Source organism: Zeus faber, assembly GCF_960531495.2.
Source record: "Zeus faber genome assembly, chromosome: 3".
NCBI lineage: Eukaryota > Metazoa > Chordata > Actinopteri > Zeiformes > Zeidae > Zeus > Zeus faber.
The window spans coordinates 23,685,105-23,706,632 of record NC_137190.1 but is presented as its reverse complement, the minus strand read 5'-3'; the positions used below and the strand labels follow the sequence as shown (position 1 = coordinate 23,706,632).

At 43.2% G+C, this 21,528-nt stretch overlaps 1 protein-coding gene across 1 annotated transcript in view; it reads left to right on the top strand.

The window, feature by feature from the left end:
* The window catches only part of LOC307227852 (multiple epidermal growth factor-like domains protein 10), a gene marked incomplete at its 3' end in the record, with an annotated part of 85,582 nt that overhangs the window by 47,873 nt on the left and 16,181 nt on the right, over nucleotides 1-21,528 (top strand). The window contains exons 9-13 of the mRNA XM_079997296.1: nucleotides 5,978-6,098; nucleotides 8,646-8,809; nucleotides 9,738-9,840; nucleotides 14,002-14,148; nucleotides 19,296-19,430. Of these exons, the coding sequence (XP_079853422.1) occupies nucleotides 5,978-6,098; nucleotides 8,646-8,809; nucleotides 9,738-9,840; nucleotides 14,002-14,148; nucleotides 19,296-19,430 (670 nt within the window). The remainder of the gene's footprint in view (nucleotides 1-5,977; nucleotides 6,099-8,645; nucleotides 8,810-9,737; nucleotides 9,841-14,001; nucleotides 14,149-19,295; nucleotides 19,431-21,528) is intronic.

Below are 21,528 nucleotides of genomic sequence, written 5' to 3'. Positions count from 1 at the left end.
ATTCTTGAATCCATTGAACTTGTGAGTTTTTGGAGAGTTTCTGCTTGAATTTCTTTGCAGGATGTCAGAATAGCCTCCCAGAGCTGTTGTTTTGAAGCAAACTGCCTCCCACCCTCATAAATCTTTTGCTTGAGGACGCTCCAAAGGTTTTCAATAGGGTTGAGGTCAGGGGAGGATGGGGGCCACACCATGAGTTTCTCTCATTTTATGCCCATAGCAGCCAATGACACAGAGGTATTCTTTGCAGCATGAGATGCTGCATTGTCATGCATGAAGATGATTTTGCTATGGAAGGCACGGTTCTTCCTTAGGTACCATGGAAAAAAGTGGTCAGTCAGAAACTCTATATACTTTGCCGAGGTCGTTTTCACACCTTCAGGGACCCTAAAGGGGCCTACCAGCTCTCTCCCCATGACTCCGGCCAAAAACATGACTCGGCCACCTCTTTGCTGACGTCGCAGCCTTGTTGGGACTTGGTGGCCATCCACCAACCATCCACTACTCCATCCATCTGGACCATCCAGGGTTGCACGGCACTCATCAGTAAACAAGACTGTTTGAAAATGCGTCTTCATGTATTTCTGGGCCCACTGCAACTGTTTCTGCTTGTGAGCATTGGTTAGGGGTGGCTGAATAGTAGTTTTATGCACAACTGCAAGCCTCTGGAGGATCCTACACCTTGAGGTTCACGGGACTCCAGAGGCACCAGCAGCTTCAAATACCTGTTTGCTGCTTCGTAACGGCATTTTAGCAGCTGCTCTCTTAATCTCATGAATTTGTCTGGCAGAAAGCTTCCTCATTATGTCTTTATCTGCACCAACCTGTCTGTCTTCTGAATCAGCCACAAACGTCTTCACAGTACGATGATCACGCTTAAGTTTTTGTGAAATATCTAATGTTTTCATACCTTGTCCAAGGCATTGCACTATTTGAGGCTTTTCAGCAGCAGAGAGATCCTTTTCCATATTGCTTGAAACCTGTGGCCTGCTTAATTATGTGGAACGTCCTTCTAAGTAGTTTTCCTTTAATTGGGCTCACCTGGCAAACTAATTATGACAGGTGTCTGAGATTGATTTCAGTGATCCAAAAAGCCCTGAGACACAATACCATCCATGAGTTTAATTGAAAAACAAAAAATTTAATGTTTATGACACTTAAATCCAATTTGCCTAATAATTTGGAACGCGGTGTATGAGCGAATAATTTTAGTTAACTTTGTAGTGTCGCACAGTTTCACCTGTTCTCTGGCTCACCTTTAAAAAAGCTGTTTGAAATTGTCGTCATTACTCACCAACTTCCACATGGTGTAGCATCTGTTATCCAGCTCACCTACCGCTGTGCCACACCGCTTTGTCTCAGCTGTCCCCCCAAATTGTATTTTTTTAAGTGGAGGATTTATATTTAAGAGGGGGTGGTGTTCATTATGCTTGTGACCAAAATCGGTCAGATTAAGTGGAAAAAATATGCAGCAAGAATGAGGTATGAATAATTAAGGGAGATAACGTGTGTGGGTGTGTGTGTGTGTGTGTGTGTGTGGGTGTGTGTGTGTGTGTGTGTTCTCGGTTTTCCTCATTAATCTGTTCATTTTAATGGTAGATGCTTGAAGCTGCATCAACGGAGATCTTTGATGTGGGGTTGCGCGAAAAAAAACCAAACAGTTGAACTTTGCAGCCGTCTGTTCAACAGTTGTCAGCCCTCCGCCTTTCAGATATTAACCACTTGTCACCGAGCTCCGTCCTTAATCAATGAAGTTGTCGGAGTATGAGGGGAGAGAAAGGACATTTTTAAACATTGCTTCAACCTTTTACGATATCAACCGACCGCCTTGATTTGGTCGGACTCTCTTGGAAAAACAGACTCGACACACTCTAAAGGCTAAAGTGACATAATTAGGGTGGCGACCTCAGTGCTAGGAAAAACCCTGTCACCCTGATGGATGACTTAAAATAAATTATGGTTATCATTTTAAAGATTGAAGATACTTTTGTGACCATATTGGCCATATTTTACAGAGGAATTGTTTTCCTCCTGACTTTATAGCTACCAATGGTTCACGTTACAAAAACACCCATGACAACTCCAGGCTCAATTATTATTATTATTTTAATAATAATTTATTCTAATTAATTTAATAAAAACTATAATTAAATGTAGAATAAAATACATGTATAATAATAATAATAATAATTATCATTATTCTGTTTTTTATTTTTATTTCTCTCCTTGGAATTTTTCGGGCTAAAAGTGGCCCAAGACACCCAACGAACCCACGGACATGGTTGGGGTCTCATTAGAACTGGGACGTCTCAGACAACTTGTGGTTCAAGTTTGATCCATATCGATCAATGTTCTACAACCCCACGGTCGGGTGGTGGAATGAGATGATTTTGTGGAGCTTTTTGACATCATCTTCTAATTTGTTATGTGCAGGTTGTGGCTCTGGGGGGGCATGCGCATCGCACAACACACACATTCGTACGATGCAAATGCCCCCCCATACAAACTGTCGGAGCCAATGATGCGTTTCAGGGAAAATTGTAACTCATGTTAGTAGTAATTCTGCATGTCACCAGGACTCTGAAAACCATAATTAGCCACAGAGAGTCTTCACCATGTTGTTACATCAGTCCGTCATCGTTGCCCCACACGGCACACAAGGAAAGACACAAACTCCCGAAATGCAAGCAATTTATTAACCGTCCGAGCAGAGAGGAGAACGCAGTGGATCACCGCTACACGGCCGTCCACAACTCGTATCACAGTCTGCATCACAGACGCTGATCATCATACAGTATATCAGCCTCTAAGAGTGCAGATCTATACCCATTTATGGGAACTCGGAGAACTGTAATTTGTATCTAACACGACCAACCTAGACCCTGTGTATTGATGCCTGCAGCTATATTTATTATTTATTATTATTACTATTGTTATTGTTCCGAATTGTATTATTATTATTCTCCTTGACACTTTTCGGGCTAAAAGTGTCTGGAACAGGACAACTGCTGGAGCTACAGACATGGTTGAGGTCTCGTTAGAACTGGAATGTCTCAGACATCTCGTGGTTTAAGTTTCATCGATCCACATACAGAGCATGAATTAGTGAAAAACCAATTCAATTTGACCGAAAGTAGCCTAATGTTCATGTATCACCCACACGCCAAGGTTCTAAAACTTCTGGGTGGAGGTTCAGGTGGTGAAGTGAGATGGGTTTGTGAAGTAAGAGCATTTGTGACATTCATCCAATTTGTTATATAGGTGTAGGTTGTCGCATCGAATGCACATTCGCACAATGCAAGCTTCGTGGTGTGAACTCCATCAATCTGTAGTGGTTGCAGACCACGTGTGTGTGTGTGCGTGTGCATGTGCATGTGTCTGTGTGTGTGTGTGTGTGTGTGTGTGTGTGTATCCTCTTACCTGCTTGACATTGGCTTGGGCCTTTCGTATAATATTTTATCTCTTTTGCCCTTTTTGTAAATATAAATGCATTTTGTTTGCCTCTAACCCGTCTGTGTCCCTCCTCATTTTGCAGCATTCTGGCCAGTCGTAACACAAACTGTAGGAGTCAAACATATTCTGTGTTTGTGTCCTCACACATGGAGTTTGCTTGCAGCTACAGGGCAAATCGTATCCGTTACATTTTAGTCCCAAAAGTTTAAAAAGTTGATGAAACGTCTCTAAGAGACATGCAGTGTTTAATCAGTTTGAATGGAACCGTGTTGTTGGGAACTTCCACAGGGAGTGATTTCCTTCCACAGAGACACTGTGAGGCAGGACTCTGTGTACCACAGGTAGTAGACAGCCACCTTCTCATTTTTAGGATAAAGTCATAAAACGCAACAAGTGTTTCAGCTTGTATTAGGAATTCTGCGTGTCACCAGGACTCGGAAAAACTTGCGTCACCACGTTATTACGTCAGCCGATGCTGCGTTCAATGGAAACTCGGAAGATTGTAACTCGTTTTAGACGTAATGCTGATGTAAAGACGAGCAACAGCACAGGCTGATGCTACGTTCCAATGGGAACTCAAAAATTTGTAATTGGTTTTGATAAGGGACCCTTTGCTGCCTGCAGCTATATTTATTATTATTATTATTATTATTATTATTATTATTTATAATTAAACATATAAAGTGGTTGATTTAGAACATATTATCTTATTTATGTTGAGCTCTTATATGTTCTTGGCTTAACCAATGAATCTGCTTCATCTAGAAATCATCTGATAAGGTAAAATTATATTTGGTCATATTTGGAAACCTGCTTAACTCACCTTCTTAGTAAGGCTCACCTTTACCCCGTTAGGTTCTGCCTAATATCAGATCAATAGCATTTTAATGGCAGCAGGATGGTGTCAGGCAGAAATAATTATCACAACTTGAAGGTGGAAGATTCAGATCAGAGATGCAGAGATTCAGATGGAGTCTTGCGGAGACGGGAGCGCAGCAAGCATCCCCGCCCCCAGAGTGGTACTTTCCATTAATGCCAAGCGTCCCGTCTGGCGGGGAGAGCAGTGTCCTCTGCTGATTAGACAAGAGCAGACTCCATGTATCCCTGTGGGGACTCTCATCGAAGCTTGTCTTCCTCATTCATTATGTATGTGAAGATGCTGGTCTGTGACTATTATATTTTTCATACAACATTGGGCTTTTAAGTGAACTCCCCTAAAAATCTAAAATCCTGCAGAATTTGTTTTTTCATGAGGGAGTAATAGCACCGACCGACTATGGTTTGAGATTTAAATTGGACATTTTGATATATATATATCAAAGAGTGAGCAAGTTCAGCCTAAGAATCAACAACAGTTGTTCAACAGAAGTTATTTTAAAAGCCCCTGTGACCTATGTGACTCAAGTGAGGATGGCAAACAATACATGAAACAAACCCCTCACAGATTAAAAAGGACTGTACATGCCTCTTTTGATTTAAAAAATAAAGTTAAAGGGGACCTATTATGCTCCTTTTAACACAAGTTAATAGGTTAATAGGTCTCTGAGGTCCCCAAAACATGTGTTTTAAGTTTGTTGCTGAAAATACCACTCAGATTATGCATTCTAGCCATTCTAACATACCTCCACTGTACAGTATAACCCTCTCGTTCCAAAACGGGCTGTTTTTGGGACCCTCCCGAGGCCCCAAGTTCTGTGAGCCAATTGTGTTTGAGCATGGCTGTCGGGTTCCATTTACTCCACTTCACTCATATTAAGTCTACAAGGCCTCATTTAAAAGTTTGTTCCGACTATTGTTGGCGTTCTCCAAGGTTGGGCTCTCGGACACGAGGATTTTTTGTTTCATGTAAACGGTGGGAAAATAAAATAAAATAAATAAATACATCTGCAATGGAACAACACAATTTTTTTATTGGTTTTGTTTGGAGAAACGCACAACGGATCAGATGGAGCAGATGACCATATAAAGAAATCCGTGACTAGTAGAATAAACCTTTGAAAACCGAGTGTTCAAAGCTGTCGGAAGCCTGAGCGTTTGGTCCACAGCGATGACTTTAACTTTACCTCATTATTTGACACTTTGGCCAGATCTATGAACATCCCACATTGTAACATAATACATATCTTGTTGAAATATCGTTGGGAACTGATGGAGCAATGCATCCTGGGGGATCCACTTAACCTTGTGTAAGCTGTGTGCTCTGGGACGTAACTGTACAAAATCAAATGTGAAAATTAGGAACTTTCAGTCCATTCATTGTAAAATAAATTTTAACTGTATTTAAAGTGAAAGGGTTTTCTCACATAAACTACAGTAAAACACCAGCACCTTTTTCAGAAAAGTCAATCTTTTCATTTCTAAGTCTTTTTATCAACTGAGTCAAGAAATGTAAGAAAAGGTCAGTTCAAAATGTTTTCAAACATACCCGTGTGTATCTGTACACCCTGTAAAAACAGTCGTGGATAGGAATAAGCATGACAAAACTCAGAGTTCAGGTTCTGATCAGCGGCGGTCTCTCTCTCTGCAGGGCGATGACTGCTCTCTCAGCTGTCCAGCCGGTCTCTACGGCACAAACTGCACCTCGCCGTGTTCCTGTAGCAACGACATCTCCTGCTCGCACATTGACGGCTTCTGCTTCTGCAGGGAAGGTATTTCGGCTTTTCTGTGGATCCTCTTGTCAACCGCCACTTCAGTCGCCTGAGAACTAACTTTGATGGCAGCTGTGTGTACCAGACCCCACCACTTTGCTGCAAAAAGTACTGCCTTTTTTTTTGTAAACAATGCATTTGTAAACAGAATCCACAGTTTTGAAGAGTTTTTTTGCAATTAGTCACCAAGGAGGATATTTTGTTCCTACTTGTTCCCGTTACTACCGCTGAGTACGAGCGCGCTAAAATATTCATGTGGTTCCTGGGGAACATGGGTAATTAAACTACTATTATTATTAATATTATTATTACTATTATAACTATTATTTGAACAATTGTATAGATGGTATTGTAGCACAAAGTCAAACAGTTCGGAAGCTCAGAGAGTCACCAGAGAAGTCAACGCAATATGATATCTGTGATTTTGATTTTATCCCCGCTCCGCATTGTCCTTCCAGTTGGGCCAGTCCTCCACTGTTCAAAGCCTAGGCTTAAATAGTTGAAATAGTTGAATAATAATGTGGCACACAATCCAACAGAGGAGTTTATCACAGCTCTCTCTGGATGCAAAAATGCATTCAGAGAGAGCTGTGAAAAACACAAACAACTTATAACAATTTATTTGTAAATTATGGCTTAATTGTTGATCCTAAATGTGTTTTTTTTCTTAATTTGATCTATTATCCTTAAAAATAAGTGTTACCCTGATACTTGAATTTTGTTGGAGCAATATATTTCCATGACAGCATCTACCGTTTCTGTGTGCGCGCTATCTATCTGTCTGTCCGTCTGTCTGTTTGTCTGTCTGTCTGTCTAGAATTGAGGCGATGATGCCAATGCAAATGGACGAAAAAGTGATTTTAATGATCTGGTTGTGTGTAATCATTTAAAAGCTTTGCTCCAAGATGTTTCTTATGCTCCATACACTGTCAGGGAATCTTAGGCTCGTCGCAGACACACGCTTGCCTGTCTGAACTCGATAATTATGAAAATGGCCCAAAAATGTAAAGGATTAAAATGAACAGCAGATAATGCAACTGCCTTAATGTCTTGTGTCTTAATGTCCGCGGTGAGAATTGGTGACGGACAGAGGCGGCTTTTGCAATGAGTCTCCTTCCCTCCCATCTTTCTGTGTTCAGTGACTATAGAATGGGCAGCCAATTATTACCTAATGTTTTAATAATATGACTTAACACTAACATTAAATATGCGGTGCCGCAACATATTTTCACATACATTAATTCCTTTCTTGACAACAGTAAAAGTAAATTATGTGCATGGGCAGTTTGGTTATTTAATCTCTCCACTTTCATATTATCTCATCCAGATGATTGGCATTTCAGAACAAATTAATTTTACACAAATTCAAGGTTTTCAGCATCTGCGAGGATTGTCAGAATTATATAACAAAAAAAAACAAAAAAAATAATAACTGCTGTCAAATAGCTATGAAGTTCTTTAGCTGTCATATGCCTTAATGTCAAAAGTAAAATGTATTCATGTGGTGAAGGGAGTAGTACATAAGCATGATCTTATAAATCAGGATATTTTGGCTGTATGCACTTTATCTATCTTCTCTGTGTGCAAGCTTTTAGTTGCGTATGCACACACAGTTTTATGAATGAGGCACCAGGGCACTCATTTATCAAGTGAGATTGATATCATTGGCAGCTGTAATGGCTTGATATGGATATTACTTTTCGTAAACAACTTGGGCTGAGAGTCTTACAGTATGTCGCCTTTATTTCAGCAAAAACAATTGAATGATTGATTGTTATTTGGTTGTATGTTAATTGGTGCAGGTAAAGACTGGCTCCTTTTATAATACATGGCAGTCACATTATAAAAGAAGATAGATAGGAAGCATTTTTCAAAAGAAAAAATTTCCAAAAAAATTCTTCTTTCTGGGCAACTTTCACAGGGTTGTAAAGGAAATGAAATTCACATAAAAGGCTTCCTGTTCACACTCAAATTTGTGATTTTTGGCCACTGGCGTAATCTAGACTAAAACTGGGGTTAGATCCTGTATTGGCCGCATCATGCCGCCAGTTTGCTTGTACAAACAAATACAACATTGTCCTCGCTGCGTAGAGTGTGTTTATCCCCAAGTGGCTGCCCTAAAACGCCACTGGTGTCGTAGTTAAAAAACTGTCCTTTTTTTCTGAAGTTGTGGAAAGCAGAATATTTGGTTGCAAAGTCAAAACATATTAATGACTAAGAGTCATTTGTGCCTGCTGCTTCCATACCACCGCAAAAGTTCCCAATATCATTTTAGGGATTGATTGCACACAGGTTGAAATAAAAACACTCATACTAATACACGAATACACACAAATTCTGCGCAGGACAAATCAAGCTTTTGTTCATAGAAAACGCTACTTTTAAATTAACATATTCATGTGAGCGTATGCATTGGCTCAAACCTTTTTTTTTTTTCTTCCTTAACAGTGCCAAATCTAAAATTCTATATCTTAATTCTGCTGCCAGATGTTGTTCTCAATGCTGTTGTGTTGTATTGTGGCTAATTGTCTAATGGTGTGGGTGCAGGTTGGCAGGGCGTGGACTGCTCCATCCCTTGCTCCAGCGGGACCTGGGGCCTGGGGTGCAACGAGACGTGTCAGTGTTCCAACGGAGCCGCCTGCAACCCGGTGAACGGAACCTGTACCTGCTCTCCCGGATGGAGGGACAACTACTGCGACGCCCCCTGTTACGTGCGTGCTGCACGCCCCCTCCGGCTTGTTCTGAACCGTCGTTATTTCAGCCATAATTTGATCCGCTATTTATTAATTTGCTTTGTGTTCCTGAAGTGACCATAACAAGTACAAACTGTAGATCATTCATTCAAGGCCAGCTGTAGACTAATCTTCGGCGAAAGGTGCAGTTCATGGAGCTCACTCATTGCCATTGCTGTTTAACTTCAACTAGTTCCCTTGGATTTTTTTATATTTCACCAGTTACTAATTTCCTTCAAAAAGTAGAATATGAGCAGTGCTTCCTATTTTTGGTGGGTTAGGGTTAGGGTTAGGGTTAGTGGTGGGTGTAGTGAAAAGAGATTTATCTTTATTAAAATATATTTTCTATATACTCTTGAACCTATTTCTAAAGCTGTGGCAATTCTTACAAAAGATAGAAAAAATTATATAGAAATATAAAAATGAAAAATGTCAATATCTGAGGAAAAGGTGAAATATACAATAAACCTCACAGTTAACTGTGCACAATAAAATGTGGCAGGAACATAGATAAACATAAATAAACCTGACACTTTGAAAATGTAGGCAATATAAATCTGAAAAATTAACTTACACAATAAAATATAAAATATGGCAGGGTGATGGAAAATAAATCTGAACATTGAAAATATTAGCAGTATAAACGTGAGGTATCTACGTAGCAGTGGGAGCAGAATACCAACGATAAACCTAAAAGCTAAAAATGAACAGTACACAGCAAACATACACATTAAGCAGTGATGATTTTTTGTTCAGTTGACTGTAACATGGTGAGGTTGTCCTCTGAACGGGGGGTTTGGTGGCGGCCACAAATGTATACAAAACAAAAAAGGTGGGGGAGATGAATCCCCATTGAGACAGTTGTTTTGCTGTGCTACGGTGCTATTTTGGTGTTTGCTGTCATCAGGAGGGCTCGCACGGGCTGGACTGCAGAGAGCGGTGCGACTGTGTCAACGCGGACGGTTGTGGCCCGGTGACTGGCGAGTGTCGCTGTCTGGCGGGATGGACGGGTGAGTTCTGCTGCGACCATATTGGATCCCCCCCCAGTCAGTGCTGAAATGGACACATGGGAGTTCAACGTACTAAAATGCTTCAGAAAGGTCAGACCTACTGAGCGCGTGATGCACCGGTACAAGTTTTCCAAGGAAACCGGCCATTTTGGGGAAACAATGCAATGGATTTAACTCCATATATCTTGTAACTGAGTGTTTACCGTGTAGGTTTACTGGAGCTGCACTTTAACTGAGGCATCAAACAAACTTCATAGGAACTGACATCAAATCTGTAATTGCTGAGAAGCGATGGAGATGAGATCTGCTCTGATGTTAAACTTCAAAAGGAAATTACCCGTGGATAAAAGAGCAGTATTAAACATGTTTCCATGAACAACTGGCTGTGCTCCTGTAGCACAGTTCTCGTCATTGTGGATGTGGTCCTCGCCAGGGTTTATCGACTGTCATCTTCTTTCCTTTGAAAGTTTGTTTACAATAATGATCGCTGTGTTTGGGTTGCGGCACCGGATAGTTTACCCTATAATTGTCAATCAGTGCGGCTGTGATGAGAAGTGATCAATATGAGATCTGATGAATATGGAAAGGCCTTTTTAATTCACTGCCAGGGATAACTGCCAATGGCTTGACATTGGGGCAAACTTGATAATTATTTTGAAGAAAATCAAAGGTGAAATAGTTGGTCTAAGCAGCATAACTTTGGGTTTGGCGAAAATCAAAAAACTTTGCATTCCTGTGTTATTTTGAATTGAAACCCAGGATGGTGTGATGCTAAAATAATTACTGTGTGTACAGTGATTGTGCTTATGAGATTATTTTGATTTTCACGACCCTTCAATCCAGTTATATTTTCCAAAATCTACATTGGGTAAATTCTCTGCAATGTTGTCCCAGGCAGTTATTTATTCTCCTGTTGACAGAACTCAATAAAGCAGCGTGTTTAAAACTTTCACAGGCGGCAGTAGCTTTCAATTTTGCCGCACATTCACCAGTCAAAGACTAATATCGATATTTCATCAGGAATAGTCCTTAATCGCCACCCTCTCCCATTTCTTCCCAAGCACTGCGGCAAAATTGGGTTAATCCTGAAGAGGAAAAAGTGAAGCCACCTCACACCTACCAGTTCACTCAAATCATTTTAGACGTGAGATCAGGTTCTGAATCCGGCATGTATATTTCTGCCTCATTCCCTCTGTGAACCAGTTCCTTGGAAGAGTTCCTACCTGACAAAAGAAAATGATATACAGTACAGTATATAGAGATATGGATAACTAGACATGTGGACTGTGCGGGAAGGTGTAAAAGCATTCTAGCCACGGCCCAAAGTCAAAGTAAGGTGTAAAGGAGGATCATTAGGACCTTCCCACTGGGGATCATCTACTGAATGTCTATTAGATCCAGTTGGACGGTGAGAGGGACCTCCTTGCGCAGTCTCTCCCGCTACTGTTCCAAAAGATGTTGCTCGCTGGCTCTGAGTCATCGTCAAGGTCAGGGACCCGCTGTCTTATCAAATTAGGGCGGGTCAAGCACGTGTTAACAACGGTGAGGCCAATCCTACATGCATGGAATCAGACAGCACGGACGACTGGCAATTCGGCACTGGCTCCATGGTCTCCGTGCTCGGTTGATTTCCGTGATTTCTATTTCATATTTTATATTATATTATTATTATTATATATATTTAATATTTAGAAAATGAAACAAAAGCATACATTTCTCTCTGGTTCCGGACTAGGCAAACACACCACTAGCACCCTAGGTAATCCGACTTTAATAGTTAATTAATTTCATGTTAGTCCATGTGAGGGTCTGATGAAGGTCCTTTGGGCAAAACTTGCTTTATTTAATAAATGTATTTCAATTGCAAGTTTAGACTGCGGGAGGCTCTCTTTTGAATTTGTTGGTCCAGGTAAATTCAATGGTATTCAATGATATTCTATGGTTCATGGAGAAACTGGGCTGTGATTATCCCCTTTCACAACCTCCTCTGTATTAGCTGTTGTGTTAAGATTTCAATAAAGTTTCATACAGGACTGGAGGCTTACAAAACATTGTGTGTTTAATCTCTTTTTGCTGTACCCTATATTCTGCAGTGCTGGACCCTTGGGAAAAGGCAAACTGATTATTAGCTTTAATGTATTTTGGGGTAGACTCTCACACAAGTCCTACTCTACGTCGACACTCTCTAGGTTATGTATTTTTTAGTTCGGCCTGTTATGTTGTGACTTAAAACTTTTGCTGCTTGGTTCAAGCTGACCACCGAATGCCCTCCCAATTTTTCACCTCTCAATCCCACTCCCCGCCCTAATCTGTACCTTTTGTCTTAATTGTGCAGCATCAGACCTTAATGACCCAGATTGATTGATTTCCACCCGTTTCTCAGTTCTGAGGTAGTTTATTAGTGGAGTTGTAACAGCTGGCCCACTCTTGTATTCTGTCATATTCCATGTCAAAAAAAGTTTGCAATGAGATGTAGACAGCCCAAACTGTAACGTTGGAGAAAGTAAAGAGTCTTCTTGTGTGTTTGCAAACACACCACTTTTTCTTGGTGTGTTTGCAAACACATACATTTCCAATGAGTGTATGTGTCAGTCCATCCTTGCCTGATATCAGATAGAATTGTCAACTCGTTACACTCAGTTTCCATCTTCAGTCGGACATTGCCACCACTCTGATTGATTTCCGTGGGGGAGGGTGATTAGATTCCCCCTAACCGATCACTAGAGACCAACGTATCCGCATTAATCGAATGTCATTTTAAGTCAACACTGACGCGTAGCCATGCCAGCATACGGGTTTTAAGAGTGGAGCGGAGCGAAGTAAAAACAAACTACGAGTGCTGTTCGGATTTCAAAGTAACCTGTACTTTTAATCAATTCATAACAGCCTCGATAGCAGCGTCCATCTTGTCGGAGGCCATTGTAGTTATTGCTCCGCCTTGGTTCCGGGCGGCGCACAGCTGTGACAACTCTTGACAACAGCTTGACAGCAATGTTAATCCCGCCCGCGGCGCTGATTGGCTAATCGCTAGTCCCCCACGGCACTCATTGGACCGATATTTCAACCGAGAAATCGCTGTTTCAATGCATTATACCAGACCAGAAGAATCATTTAACTCGGCGGTGTGGGCGGTTTCAAAGGTCTGGACCCAGGCAAAGTCTGTCCCCCTGTCTGACTCACATCGTCTATTTTTAGACAATGTGAGTCAGACAGGGGGACAATTTGTGTGTGGGCATGTATACTCTTAGGCGCAGCCGGGTTTTGTACTTGAGGCTGTGTAGCTGGGAGTTTTTGCCGAATGTAATGGGAGTCTCTTTGGCAAGACAATTTTCCGGTCGGTCCCCGGTGGCCTTGCCGGGCTCAGATCGTTCTTGGGGCCAGATTTTGCCAAGACAGACTCATCTCTCTCAGGACACCCCCATGCAAGACTGATGAAAGATGCAGACACTTCAACAAATGATTAAAGGGCAATAAAGTCTGAGGCGGAATTTGGGAGAAAAAAAAATGTTATCCCTAAGATGTCTGTGCAAATCAACTGCTATTCATTGGTGAAGATGTGAGAAGAAACACAGTGAATAGGGGACAGTAATTAAAGTGCGACCGAGGAAATGTCGAGATGCTTCGTGTCCTCGTCTGTTTCAACCTGTGACTAAATTCTCTACATCTTCTTTGATTGTCAGCTGTATTTTTTCACTCACAAATACAGGAAATTAACACAAAGGATATAATACGTTTTGCTGGCTTTATAAGTTCATAACCTAAGGGCTGACTCTCTCACTCTTTAGGGAGTGTGTCTTTATTTGGGCAGATGACAGATGGATCCAAAACTGATGGATTTATGTATCTATCTATCTATCTATCTATCTATCTATCTATCTATCTATCTATGAAATGTGTGGTTCTGTGTGTATGTAAAGAGTACAGAGTAGTTCCAAAGAAAGGATAGGATTCCAAAATATGAATCTTTTCATCTGCGTGTGTGTGTGTGATGCGTCCCATCTCTTCCATCTTTCATGCGTCACTTTGCGTCATCCTCCCCCTTGTTCAAGTCAAAGCAAAGCAGTTGAAACTCAGTAGCAAGTTTCAGACTTTTAGCAATTACAAAAATGTTTTACTGAATATACTAAGAAGTGTGTGTGTGTGTGTGTGTGTCTCCTGCAGGTGTTCACTGTGACAGTGTGTGTGTGGAGGGCCACTGGGGGCTGGACTGTTCCTACAGCTGCACCTGTGAGAACGGAGGTTCCTGCTCTCCGGAGGACGGCACTTGCATGTGCATGCCTGGTTACCGTGGCACCAACTGCAGACGCAGTAAGACACCGGGATGCACACACACATACAAATTACTCTAGTAAAAGTGAAAGTACCACATTTAACACATTACATAACAGTATACACCGATCAGCTACAACATTAAAACCACCTGCCTAATGTGTAGTGTCTCTTTTTTTTTTTTTTTATTTGTATTTACCTGTGCTCCCAGCATGCTTGGCATACAACACAGAGTATTTGTATGCCGTTGCATCTAGGACAGAGTTAGTCTGCAATCATCAAACCAGGCCACCTTCTTGCATTACTCCATGGTCCAGTTCTGATCCTCACATGCATGTAGCACAATTTTTGCAACAGTAGCTCTTCTGTGGGATCGGACCAGACAGGCTAGTCGAGACTGTAGAATCTGGTGAACGTGCGTGGGGTAGCGCAGAAAGCAGCACCACACACTTCCTCTACCGGAAACCCTCGTAACAACGGTCACAAGGTAGCCACACCCCTAGTAGAATGCGCTTCAAGACCCTCTGTGAGTTCCTGCCCCACAGAGGAGTAGGCCAATGAGATCGCTTCCACTATCCACTGAGAGAGATGATCTTTGGACAGGGGTTCCCCATGGTTTTTGTCTGAGAGCCATAACAGACAAAAAGCTGGTCGGATGCGTGTGCTCCACATAGACCAATAGCGCCCGGACAGGGCACTCTTGTCCTCCTCTGACTAAAAGGGAGGCGGAGACAACAAAGAAAGATCAATCATGGTCGATTCGAACCCCACTTTTATGTTCTTGGGCTGAAAAAACAGATTGGGTTTTAGGTTAACCCTCCTTTTGTCCAAGGAGAACACCGAGCAGGACTGGTGGACAGTGCGGCCAGGTTTCCCACACGTTCTGCCGAGACAAGTGCCAGAAGCAGTGCTGACTTCAACGACAAAAATTTGAATCCCACCTTCTGTAGAGGTTTGAATGGGGGTTTTGTTAAAGCATTCAACACCAAAACCAAATCCCATTTCGAAGTGACTGCACCGCATAGCCAGCCACCCTGCATGAACCTAGATGCCAAAGTGTGACTACCCGGTGGCTTGCCATCCATTCCATTATGACAGGCCGATATCGCGGTCAGATACATCTTGAGGGTGGACGGTGCCAAGCCTTTATATGCAGGCCTTGTAGGAAACTGAGTATGACCCTAATATCACAGCATAATGGGTAATCTCCACATGCCACACATGCGCTCAAAGGCTAGCAATGGATGTGTAAAGCGCCCTCGTTGACAGGGCTCTAGCACTATGAATTATTTCCACCGCCTCCATGGGTAAACTTTTGTTTAATAGTTGGTCCCGCTCAGGGGCCAGGCGATCAGTTTCCACTTGTTGGGTGCGGGATGGAAGATGTTCCCTGCTGCCTGTAGCAGCAGGGAACATCTGTAGCACCCATGGCATATCCACGATGAGGGACCTCAGGTCGGCGAGCCAAGTCTGTGTTGGCCACCAAGGTGCCAACACAACACGTTCGCCCTGTCCTCCTTCACCTTGTCCAGCACCTGCTGCAACAGTGGGAGGGGAGGGAATGCATAAAAATTAGCCCGAGGCCAGTGGTGAGCCGTGGCATTGTGACCCAGTGGAGGGTCATCGTTCGAATGGAGTACCATAGAGGTCAATCAGCCGTGAAGCGAACAGATCCACCTCGGCTCAGCCGAATCAACGCCAGATCATGTCCGACCACCATCCAGCCCTCGCAAACAGTGCCCCAGCCATACAGGGAGGCATCGTTTTTATCAGCACTCAACAGTGTTACCAGACCCAGCCGGATCCCTTTTATGAGGTTGACGGAGGTCAGCCAAAACATCAGGCCATTAACCTGGGCCAGGCTTTCGATGGCAGCAGACGGTCCAGCAGCACAAATCCTCTCTCCGTAGCGGTTCAGGTCCTCTGCCCCTTCCAGCCTGCGGCTGCTGAGGTGGGCGGAAGGGATTTCTATTCTAGCCCCTCATCCCATCAGCAGGGGGAGGCTGGGATGTCTCACGGGCCGAAGCCTGTCCCCTCTTCGACAATGACGATTTTGGGCGCCATCTGGATCCCAACTGCTTCTGCAATGAGCGCAGGGACCAGGTCCTCCTTCTGCTGCCGCTCTAACTTGTGCGTCATGTTGTCCACAATGGGCCCAAAAAGGCCCGACACCTTCATGGAGCATGCAGGAGCCTGGTCTTTTCTTTCTTAGAAATCTGAGATAGGTTGAGTCACAGGTAGCGCTGCGTTACCACTGAAAACCCCATCACACGCCCTGCGTCCTGCCCTACACCCTTGGCCATCATGAGACAGAAGTCAGTGGCCTTGCCTAGTTTCACGTAGGTCTTAATGTCGGACCCCCCCAGAAATTATTAAGCAGGGCCGCAGCCTGCCCCCCGGCCTTGTAGGATTCCGTCAGCCTACGCGCTTTGGACGGAAGATGAGGCCGTTTTGCTGTGAGGGACGGGTACAGGTGGGCAGCTGCCGACTCCTCCAAGGGGGGCATCGATCGTATCCCAACTCTGGCTCAGTGTCCAGGATCGACCACTGGCTAAATGCTTGGATGAGGTACCGGGTCTTCTTAGGAGCACCCCAAGAGGACCTTACCTTCTTGGTGAAATCCTCCAGCACTGGGAGGGGACCCGGGTGGGAAGGCCGATCCCCAGCCACAGTAAAATACATGTACACCCTGGACAGCAGGGAGGGAGGAGCAGATTTGGGGTCTGCTCATGGGATCCCCAACTTCCCCCAGCCCGCTCCAGGAGGCACAGCAGCTCCTGGTGGAAGGACCCCTGAGATGGTTGCACCTTTGCCTCCTCACCCGGCTCTTCTCCTTCCCCCTCCTCCTCCACCTCGGAGCCCACTGGGCTGCATTGAAGTCCTCCAACTTCGGGTGTGTGGCCAACTTATCCTGATCCACCTGGCATGGATGCTGAGGGAGATCCAGAGAGGCGGGGGAGCGTGGCCTCGAAAAAAGGCCAGAGGATGGGAGAGCCAATTCCTCATCTTCACCCTCCCCCAAGAGGTTCATAGGCCTTTCGGCAGTACGTGAACGACTAGGGAGGGAACAATAGATATCGGCTATGTGTATGGTCGAGACAGCAGGCGCACAGTGGGTAAGTATCCTTGCAGGTCATGTGCTTGCTGCAACCGGCAAGAAGGCTTGCTTCCAACAGTGGAGAGCTGAATAACCAAAGAGGAAGTATGACAGTTGGTGACCCCGTATATATACTAGGGGGTGGGCCATACAGTATGATGGGTGTCCGAGCGGCCCAATCACAGCCTGTCAGGGCCAAGTTGAGACTTGGTTGGTTTAAAGGGGCTTTCAGCTTTATTCAGTTGAACTTTCTGGAGACAGATTAAGGCATAGTAAGAACTCAAGATCGAAATTAGGTAAAACCCCGAATTACCAGCTGGTGGTCGTGCACTACAGCTCACATGTGGCTGATGGATGCGTGGAATCACAGTTCACAGTTTGGGAAAATTGTCTTAATAACAAAGATGTTGTAGCTGAGAAGGAGTGAAACAGCCCACACATATCAACATTCCCACTTAGGCCTTGTCCACGTGTATATAGGTATTTCTGAAAATGTATTTTTTCCTGTCCACTCCAACGGTGTTTTTGAAATATCTCCATCTACATGAGAATGCAAAAACAATTGAAAATGCTGACATAAGAATGCCAGGCCAGTGGGTGGGCAATAAAACACACACAGAAGAACATTGGGAGCATGCGCATTGATATAATAATAATAATAATTATTATTATTATTATTATTATTGTTAATATTATTGTTATTATAGCTGCAGGCAGCAATACACAGGGTCCAGTTTAGTCGTGTTGGGTGCGTTTAACGGTTTCCCAGGTTCTCTGAAACGCAGTACGATTTTCCAAGTTTACTTGAACGCAGCATGGGCTCTCTCGGGCTTGTTGTCTCCTGGTTGCTTGCCTCGCGGAGCAGCCACTATGCTGGACACGGTCCAACTGGACATTCTCATTCAGAATCTGTACATTTATGGAAAATATTATGATGACCTCATAAAGAAGGAGACGTGTGACGTGTCAGTTAGCCAAGACCAACTGAATATTTCAGGTCAAATTTCTTCAGTTTTTCACGAATATCGGCTCCCTATGTAGATCGATTTGGATTAAATTTGAACCACAAGATCCTTGTGACATAGCGGTTTTAAAGCCACCTCAACCGCGTTCTGAGCTTATACCGAAGTATGTGTTCCAAATAATTTTAGCCGGGTTGGACAGATTTCGGCGTCAGATGTACTGGCTCGTCTGTGTTAAAATCCTTCAAAATTCGGTCGGTTTTTCGCTAATATCTGCTCCGTATGTGGATCGATTTGGATGAAACTTCAACCACAAAGTGTGACAGTTTGGTTCAATCCAGTGTTCGTGTTTTATGCCGGGCTGAAAATGCATTAGTGAATACATGTGCACATGCATGAATGTGGAGAACACTTGGCTCCTGGTTTGGGGGTTGGTCACCCTACATCAAACCAAACAGTACTAGCCACACGTAAACACACTGGCAGTCCCCCATTTTTTTTACGTTTTTGGCACATGCTCAATGTTGGAAACAACAATTGCGCATGTGTAAATCGAGGTCATGACATCATTGTCTGGCGCAACCTCCATTTCACCGATCCACATGAATACACAGAAAACTGAGTTTTCAGTGACCTAAAAACCGTTTTGGTGTGGACAGGAGGCCAAAGCTCCTAAAAGAGAAAATACTATGTCTTTAGAAATACGCATATACTTGTGGACAAGACATTAGAGCAACTTAATGAAATCAAATTAAGAGAGCAATTGGCTCTGAGCTGCAGCTAAATCAAATCAAACAAAGCAAAGCTAACGGGTCTAATGGATTGACTGTGGAGAAAGATAATAAGGGGCAACAAACACAGACAACAAAATGAATAAAAACAAACACGTGCCCACAGTCTACTGAAGACAATTTATGGGGCGAGATATTGCATAAAAACTCACTAATTGTGTGTGTGTGTGTGTGCGTGTGTGCGCGTGTGTGTGTGTGTGTGTGTGTGTGTGTGTGTGTGTGTGTGTGTGTGTGTGTGTGTGTGTGTGTGTGTGTGTGTGTGTGTGTGTGTGTGTGTGTGTGTGTGTGTGTGTGTGTGTGTGCGCGTGTGTGCGTGTGTGTGTGTGTGCCCGCCAGCCTGCTCTCCTGGCCTCTACGGGCAGCGCTGCAGCCAGCCCTGCCCTCAGTGTATCCACAGTGACGGAGCCTGTCACCATATCACTGGACACTGCGAATGTCTGCCCGGCTACTTTGGCTCCCTCTGCAACCAAGGTGAGTTGTGTGTGTGTAGGGCTAGAATGTGTTGAAGTGATAATTCAATAATCTTGTTTATTGCAGCGATTTTCAGCTTGCAGTCAAGGAGGGTACTGCAAGTGGGCTGCCAAATCAAGACAAAACATAATTTATTTTTTTTATGAAAAAAATGTGTTTGTAGTAAAGCTTTGATAATGTTTAGAAAATTATTTTATTATATTTTTCTTTAAACTTTCAGAATTTTCACCACTGTGATAAACCAACCTAAAGGAAGTTAATGCCATGGGCACACTACATGACTTTCTAAGTCGTCAGATGACGCAAATGGCCCAATACCATACGTGTGACAGGATACATTTTTTATTATATTTTTGATAACTGTAAAAAACAAATAAAAGCAGAATTTAAATAAGAATTATATTAATAACCTAGAGAAGAAAAGTGAAATAGGTGTGTTCTGCTCTGATTGGCTGTGGCTCGTTGCGTCACTACCGACTCGATCCTGACACGACCAGATATTAAACATGCCTGATATGTCACCAGCGCTCGGATCGCGTCGTGCACAGTTAACACCACACGTTCGTCGCTATGATTTTCCTCCTCCATCCCCAAAAACCTTTCGGCGAGCAGAAAACCAGGTCAGAATCACGTAGTCTAAACTCGGCATAAGGAACACTCCGTCGATGCCATGTGGCGCACCTTCGATCGTCAAGATAAACTCTGAGAACACACCTGTTTCCCCTGTGACCAGTGGTCAGATGTGGCCCAAAACCCCTAGAAAATTCCAGGGGATGGTTATAATAATAAAGTATATTTTGAGGTTAATAATGGTCTACCTCATCCCCCGCCGACATCTAGAAACATCTCACGCCAGCGACAATAACCTTCACTGCATTTAAATTGCCTTGCTCACTTTATCTTATCCAGTTTTGGAAGTTCAAAGTCTTTGTGGGAATGTGAAAGCTTTGTCCTCAAGCCAACAGGTTTTTAAAGAAAAGCCTGAGTCCTTCTTTTTTTTTTTGTTGTTTTTTGCATCAATAATGTGTTGTCATTATTAGAACCTTTGACGGCTGCTCTGGCTTTCTTTAGACAAATTGGTCCAGTCAGCAGAGTTCCTCAATTCTGCCAACCTGTTTGTGAGTCCCTCAGAAAACTCCAAATGAATGACTCGCAGCTGAAGACACACACATACACTCTTACACACACCTTTTCTCACACACACACATAGATACACACAAAAATCTAGCATGAGCTTTTATGAAGATCATCTTTTTGAATGCAATTTGGTGAAAGATAAGGGTAAAAAAAAATAATCAAGGTCATTATTTTCTTAAAATAACCTGATAACACTAAAATCTCCATTCATTTTATATGGAATGATAGACTACATATGTACATGTCCCACGTGTTACCACACAGGTTACTACAGTGTAATGGGTCCGTAGCTAAGTAAAGTTTGTCCTTCATCCTCAGTCTTACCCAGTATTTTTTTGTAAGAGTTTTATAATTAGTTCCTTCATGTTCGTTTTTGCCGGTTGCTCTGCAGGTTAAATGGCAGTTAATTCGCACACCGCCACGTTTGGCTCAAGGTTTCTCACCAAGTAGATTCCAAAATGAAGGAGACAGAGCAGGAGGCCGCCATGAAATATTCATGGTCATTAAACATGGAGGGAGGCTTAGTTAGGCCCTGTCCTACATTAGCCATTCTGCTGGCTATTGCATCTTTGATAACTGGAAGAGCCTTGATAAATCAGGTATCCACCATGTTTTTTTGAACAACTTACCCCCCATTAACCAGTTGCACTGTGTGTGTGTGTGTGTGTGTGTGTGTGTGTGTGTGTGTGTGTGTGTGTGTGTGTGTGTGTGTGTGTGTGTGTGTGTGTGTGTGTGTGTGTGTGTGTGTGTGTGTGTGTGTGTGTGTGTGTGTGTGTGTGTGTGTGTCCGTGTGCACGTGTGTGTGTGTGTGTCTGTGTGTGTGTGTGTGTGTGTGTGTCCGTGTCCGTGTGTGTGTGTGTGTGTGTGATGAATTCATTATGAACTAACCTAAGAGTGTCACCACAACAGTGATGTCCTTGTATTATTTCAGACTTTGCTTTATATGTGATTTTATTGAAAA